Here is a 7,381-nt window from a genome sequence, read left to right as displayed (position 1 = left end):
GTTAAAGTAGTGTCAACCTGGATTATTTCTGCAGTGTGCCTGTGGCATAGATGACAGTTGCCAGTCTAGTCCTGTTCAGTTGAAGGCGATGTCCATCAGAGGACCTGAGCATGGTGAATTATGTGGGAGGAGGCAATCCCATAGGTAAACTGCACCCAAACATAGGGCATTAAAGGTAATCACCAAGACTTTATACTTTGCCTGGAAACTAATTGACATCCCAAGAGGCACCCCAGCCCCAAGTCTCACTTTTGGTTTTCATGGCAAAATAACATCTGGCTTTGAGGCTGGTGTACCCAACAAAATTTCTGCTTTAAGTGAAAGACAAAATAGCCTCTCCTTCCTAGACTACATACAGAAGATGCCTGTGCTCACATGAACACTGGTGAAGGGATTACATTCTCCACCCCATGCCTGAGATAGTAGACTTGTTTAGGGGATAGGGAAGTTTTTTGGGCCTACACAGTGTTCTCTTCCAAAACAGAGAAACATATGTGATTTTAGGAAGATCAGCCAGGATTTAAAATAGTGATATTGACTGTAGTGAGATTGGCATCTACCCCTGGTCCCAGTTTCTCACTTTGCCTGATGGCAGGGCTAGTCGCATTTGTCTTTAATCCTTAATATTTCCAGGTCCTTTAAAATGTTTCTGCCATTTTTTACCTTTTCAGTTTACATTAACAGTGAATTACATAACTACTGCCTCATCTGAATGACTTAATTCACAATTCTCTTTGTATTAAACATTCTTCTGATTTTTTTTAAAGTATCATGTCAAATACTCCTATGTGTTAATAGTGGGTCTTGATTCATTGCTAAGTCTGAAACATGGTATATAAACAGTTTCCACATCCCCATGAAGTTGGCTTTTGCTATTTCCCCCCATGAAACCCACTGGGTGATCAATTGGCCTCAGAGGATGGCAAGAGCAAATCCTCTCTAAAGACACTTGCCAAAAAACCCTATGATACATTTGTATTAGGATCATAAGTGGGAAACAAAGCAGGTTCAGCACTTTGGGTAAAGCTTTTAAAGTTTACACCAAAGCCTAGAATAGATTCAAATCCCCATTGACATGGAAGCCACCATCCGCCACTGAACAAAGCCTCTTTTCTGTGCTTTTTGCTGTTCATCTTAACTTCACACCCATTTCTTTGGATGAATCTAATTTCTTTGGCAGAAATATCACTCTCAACACAACACCTTATAAATGCTATCAATCACTGGCATGAATGGCAATTGAAACCTTCACTTGTTTTAGCCTTGGCTCAAGGAACACAAATCCTTCTTATATGTCTCAATGCTGTTCTCACACACACCCCACATGTTCCCCATGAGTTCATCCAGTTCTCCTTTCACTCCCCCTCTCTGTTCCCTGAGCATGTGCAGCATAGCTTCCTTTTGAGAGGTAATCAAAGTGGCTGATACAGAATTGGATTGATCAGCAAATGATGGCAGGGTGAGTGAATGAATGAGAAAGTGGAAGGGGGGTGGGTGGAGGAGGAGTCTCCCCCCTCCTTAATTCACCCACCTGCCAAGGATATAAGCCCTGGCTTGCGAGAGCCACTAACAGAGGCATCAGCAGCAGGAGACAACTTGAAGATCCCAGAAAGCTGGCTGGCTGAGTCCCACAGCATCCTTTCACATCCAGCTCTGTCTCTGCATCCTTCTACCTCTTTTCCATGGTGAGTAGCTGTTGTTGGGATGGGACTGCAGGAAATAGAAGGCAGGCAGGGAGAGAGGGGCCCCTTCACCTCACTGCTTCTTTGCAGAAATGAGAAAAAGTGGCAGGGAGAGAATCAGCATTTGTTGCTCCTCACAAGGGCTCAGCAGATCATGATGATAGGAGTTTTGTGTGTTGTGGGGCAGTACTATGTAGTTTGATTGGGTAGAAAGAAAGTGAAGAGAACTGATTTTAAATATAGAGGGCATTCAGTGAGAAGATTCCTACCTAGGGCTGAAATCTTTGCAGTCCTTCTCTCTCTTGGGTACTTTTTATCCAACTGGGGTGAGGCCCTTGGGGAGTGGGTGTGCCTTTAAGTTGCTTGTCCACTTACGGCCACCCGATGAATTTCATAGGGTATTCTCAGGCAAGGAATACTCAGAGGTGGTTTTGCCAGTCCTTCCTTTGAAATATAGGGGTTGACAGACAGCCCCGAAAGGGCGGGCTGTAGCTGCCCATTTTTATGCTGCAAGGAGGTTGCACCAACCAAATGGCGCAGCTTCCGGCAGGACTGCAAAAAACCCACTGAAAGTGGATTCTTTTTATTCCGTGCACAGGGTGCCATTGTTGCACTATTGGTGCACTCGCGCACACCGATGATACACACATGCCACGGTGACATTTGGATCTTGCACCATGCCTGCATCATCATGGTGGCCCCCATGTGGATAGGGCTGAGCCATGATGGCGCCGGTGGTGCACGGTAGGGCTTGGGATTGTGTGGACGCTCCGCACTTCCAAGCCCTAAAATTCACCCCAGACCATCACTTTCCGGCAGTCTGTACCAGTCCATAGCCTACAGCACCAGGTATTCATTGGTAATCTCCCACACAAGTACTAACCAGAGAAGATCCTGCTTAGCTTCCAAGATCAGATGGGATCTGGTGTCACTGGGAAGTGAAGCCTTTTGCTACTCTCTTTATACCAAGGATGAGAATCATACAGCCCTCCAGATGTTGCTTGACTGCCAATCCAAGCAGCCTTAGCTCAGCATATCCAATGGTGAGGAATGGTGGGTGTTGCAATCCAACAGCATAAGGAGGGACATAGGATTCCCATCCTTTCTGAACAGGAAACTACTACCTGGTCAAGTTTCCTATGTAACATATCGACAAAGGTGATTAGAACTAGGAGTTCTTTGTCTTGGCCAACACTCTCTTCATTATCTATGTGCTTCCTTCCTTTACTTTATTTAGGTATCTGCTACATTTATAACCCGCTTTTTCTCCAGTGAACTCAAGGTGGCAGTGTGCACTGAAATTAGCAACGGAGGAGCATGCATCTGAACCTCAACCTCTAAAGTCTCAGTCCAACAGTTTAACCACTACACTACAGTGTGGCTGCCCTTCAGAATCAGCACCTTATAGCCTTCTATTTAGTTGAGTTTCAGGCTGTTTCCAGGAACATTAACAACAGACTCTTGAATGACCAAAATATCCTACTTGGACACTGAAAAGAAGGCATGTCTTTAAACCTGTCATTTTGTAAGATGGGCATTTTATAATAGCATGAGATCATATAGGCCATGAAAGCCATGATTTTCCAGAGGTTTTTGGATTTCAGTTCACATCTGTACCAGTTAGCATGCCCAATGGTCAGGGCAGAGGGGAGCTGCAGTTTGGCAGCATCTGAAGAGCCACACAAGTTTCACTAAGATACTGAATGGCCCTTTAGATATTGTCAGATGGTAATCCCTCTCAGCCTCAACCAACAAAATGAATGACAAGGGATGACAACTATAGTCCAGCAACACATAGCAGGCCACCTCTTCCCCATCCCTAAATCAGGGAGATATGTACTCATGTGCAAATGCTTCTTTCATATGCTTTTAGTCATATGCTTTTGGTACTCTTGGGGGATTCCACTGTGTTGTTGATGCTGAGACAGTTAACCATAAATTGGTTTTTCTGTGGAAGGCTGCAAGCATCCAATGCTTTTGCACAAAACTTTGAAAAAAATACTTTTTGGATTACAGCTCCAACAATCCCCTAGCTGGCTGTTGGGGGATTCTTGGAACTGTAGTCCAAAAAAGTACCTTTTCTGAGCTCTGCTTTTGCGATACTAAGCCAGGTGGCACTGGGTTAGCTTCACATGTTCACCTGGCTGTTAATCTCCTCTTTTCCTCCTCTTCTGTCTCCCTCCAGATGGTAGTCTCTATGAAGCCCTGGCCTCTCCTGGTTGCTGTGATCCTGTGTGTCTTGTTCTGCCTGGGAACCTTAGTGGATGCCTATCCTCCCAAGCCAGAGAGTCCTGGAGAAGATGCTTCTCCTGAAGAAATGGCCAAATACTTCTCGGCTCTTCGGCATTATATTAACCTGGTGACAAGGCAGAGGTGCGTGGATGGGGGTGGGATGAGTTGCATGTGGGTTTTGTGAGTGCGCTGTATATTGTTGTTAATTGCCATTCAGTTGACTTTGACTTATAAAATCTTATGAATGAGAGGCATCCAAGTCACCCTGTTATCAACAGCCATTCTCTGATTTTACAAACTCAGAGCCATGACTTCTTTGATTTGAGTCTATCCACTTGCAGTGCAATCTTCTTCTTTTCTTACTGACATCCCACTTACCAAACATTATTGTCTTTTCTAATGAATCATATCTTCTCAACACATATCCAAATCTTCATGTGGATTTTGAGTTTGGGCTGGCCCTACCTTTGCACAGAAAAAAATGAGGTAGAGCAGTGGTTCCCAAACTTTTGTCCTCCAGATGTTATGGATCACAATTCCTGACTGTTGGCCAAACTGCGTGGGGCTTCTGGCAGTTTCGCACCTAGAGGACCAAAGTCTGGGAATCAATGATGAAGAGGGCAGCCACAGCAGCATCCCCTGATTCTTTTCCTGTCTGTTGAGGACAGAACAATGTTTTGCAAAAGACTTGTCCTGCTTACCCTGGGCAGGCTAGATGCCGCCATAGAATAATACTGGCAATGCTGAAGTAAGGTTCAGTGGCCAATCCAGCTGATTTCTGTACAAATTTCATTTTTTGCACCAAACCCCAAGAAATCCTTGTGGTGGTCCAACAAAGCAAATTTCTCAGGCCCTTCTTCTGTAGTTGGAATAGGGATGGGAGTACATTCTTTTTCCTTTTGCCCCAGGCAGCAAAATATATTGGACTAACTTGTGGAGCCAACTCCTTCCTTTGGTGCCCCTGAAGGTAGTGGCACCAGCTCTACCACATGGCCACACACCCAGTATGTCTGCCAAATATTGGTGAGGACAGAAGAAACCTTTTTCCTTGGTGTGTGGGACTCCAAAGGATGAAAGACATCCTCCTTTCAAGTACCTGCCTCAAACACATTCTGTTAACATGCTGCAGCTAGAGGCATATAGTAACAAGTGGGTATGTGGGCAAAGAGGACCACAGTTTGGGTTGGTACAATTTTTGACCAGTGGTAGCTCATTTACATTCATGTCTAAAACCCAGAGCAGATTTAACACCTCGTTGACCACTAATTTCTGTGCACTAGACTCAACACTATGCATGAAGCTGGAAAGAAATCACTAAGAATCCTCTTATATTATAACTGCTTTTAACATTCATCTATACATGGATCAAATTTCAGCTTTTCATTTGCTGTGAAAGCCCCCTGAGATTTTCACAGCCTTTGTGGGTACATCCGTGGGCTGAGCACAAGTTTGTACATATTGGCTTGCAAATACTGCTGAATCCTGCAGTTTCTTAGGGAGCAAATGAAGACCCCAGCTGTAAAACACCCAATTAACTACTTTCTCCATTAGTGTAGGCTGCTTAGAACAGCCCATTAGTTCTTGTCTCCTAGAAACCTAATTGAAAAATCAAACTCAGGAGGCTATTATCATGGGCTTGCTTCTTTATATTGGTTCCTTGTGTCACCCTGTCATTTCCTTGAACTCCTCACTACCCTCTGCACAAGTTGTGAGCACAGAAAAGCTGTGGTGATGGCTTTGTTAGACTATTGAAGGTCCATACCACATCTATGCCTGCAAAAGCTTACAGGGAAGATTTTAAGTACAACTTCTTTATAAGCCATTTACAAACACCTACCCCATGCTCAATGTTCCTGGACTTCATAATGAATGGCAGAAATAACATGGTGTTCTAATGGTCAATTTGTATGACTACCAGACCTTGGGACTTTTTGGACCGCAGCTCCCATAACCAACCAGTTAGTACAGGGGTTCTTGGAGTTATAGTCCAAAAAGTCATTTTTAAAATCACTGAAGACCAGCCTTTTGTGGTGTAATAGTCAATTTTGAAGTGGTAGGTTGCTAGCATGAGATTGGCCCATTCATGACCAAGCTGCCCTTGAATGCTCCATGCCAACAGGAAAATACACTTCCCCAAACTACTAATCATGGTGCCAGAGAATGAAGTGTGTGAATATGCAGCAGCTAAAAATTCTGATCAAGTAGTAAAGATAGCAATGGCTAAAGAAAGAGCCAGCGTGATGTAGTGGTTTCAGCATTGGATTCTGGCAATCAGGGTTCAATTCTCACTCGGCTATGAAACCACTGGTAGACCTTAGACAAGTCACATGCTCTCAGCCTCAGGGGAAGGTAATAGTAAATCTCCTCTGAACTAAGTGACCAGACATCATCCTTTTCTGGGACATGTCATACATTTCAATCTTCTATCTAGGAGGAGTTTCAAAGTGTCCTCCATTTTGAGCACAGCTAAGAAGCATGAATGAGTGTTTTTAGCTTTCATTTTGTTATGTCCTACATTTTTCTTGCTCATCTTACATTTGGTGCTGCCTTGTCCTCCTTTGTAGTGATAACTATGGTTGTCTTTCCTCTGAACAATTCTTGCCAAGAAAGCCCCACGATAGGTTCACTTTTGGATTGCCACATGGGGAACGATTTGAAGGCACACAACACACACACATAGAGAAATAAAACTAAGGCTGTATTGTAAGAATTCCATTAAAGACAAGGATGCTGTCTAAGAATGATAAGATAACAACAAACAAAGCTAATTTCATTTTTAGTAGACTAAGGGGCAGGAAAATAAGAGGAGGAAAGAGCTCTACATCTCAGAGTGGTTAAGATAGATGGATAAGAGATGAGAAGACTGTGGGGCACTGAAAATTACTTAAACTTATCACTGCTGTTCCCTGTAAGAGATCTATGGTTGTATTTTCAACATCAGGCAGCTAAGATCATACAGAATAGGCAAAAGTCCTAGCGTTTTAACCCTGTGAACCCTGCTTCTCGTACACTACTGCCAACCTACTGATGGTCATCTGTTTTGCTTTGGCCAGCTGTTGTTTAAGATGTTCAAACTTTTCCCACCTCTGCCTTAAGGGTAGACTGAAATTCATCCCTGACAGTCTTTGCCATTAATCTCAGATCTGTGGAAGTGGGTAAAGAAGTCAGGCAGGCAGTCTGCAAATGCACATGAGCACTGTGTTTCATGGCTATGCCATGAGGACAAAATCCTTATGAAGCCTAGTTTCTGGCTTCTAAATTCCATTCAGGGGAGAAATAAAAACCTGTGCAGCCCCCTCTTCTCTCTAAGGGAGTAAGTGACCAGTCCAAACTATTAATCCTTTCTTCTATTACCAAGGTATGGCAAGAGATCCAACCCAGAGTCCTTGATGTCAGAACTTATTTTTGGAGATAGCAGCAGCAGCAACACTGACCACAATGGCAGATCACGGTAAGTCTAAGTAGTG

The 7,381-nt window shown here is 43.7% G+C and overlaps 1 protein-coding gene across 1 annotated transcript in view; it reads left to right on the top strand.

Annotated features, from left to right (window-relative positions):
* The first annotated feature begins 1,420 nt into the window (after positions 1–1,420).
* The window catches only part of LOC121934877 (peptide YY-like), an 8,553-nt gene continuing 2,592 nt past the window's right edge, over positions 1,421–7,381 (top strand). The window contains exons 1-3 of the mRNA XM_042475787.1: positions 1,421–1,685; positions 3,868–4,055; positions 7,273–7,365. Coding sequence (XP_042331721.1) covers positions 1,683–1,685; positions 3,868–4,055; positions 7,273–7,365 — 284 coding nt within the window. The 5' untranslated portion in view covers positions 1,421–1,682. The remainder of the gene's footprint in view (positions 1,686–3,867; positions 4,056–7,272; positions 7,366–7,381) is intronic.

This window comes from Sceloporus undulatus, chromosome 6 (assembly GCF_019175285.1).
Source record: "Sceloporus undulatus isolate JIND9_A2432 ecotype Alabama chromosome 6, SceUnd_v1.1, whole genome shotgun sequence".
NCBI classification, from domain to species: Eukaryota; Metazoa; Chordata; class Lepidosauria; order Squamata; family Phrynosomatidae; genus Sceloporus; species Sceloporus undulatus.
Note: the sequence above shows the minus strand (reverse complement) of the source record. Positions and strands in the feature narration are given on the sequence as shown.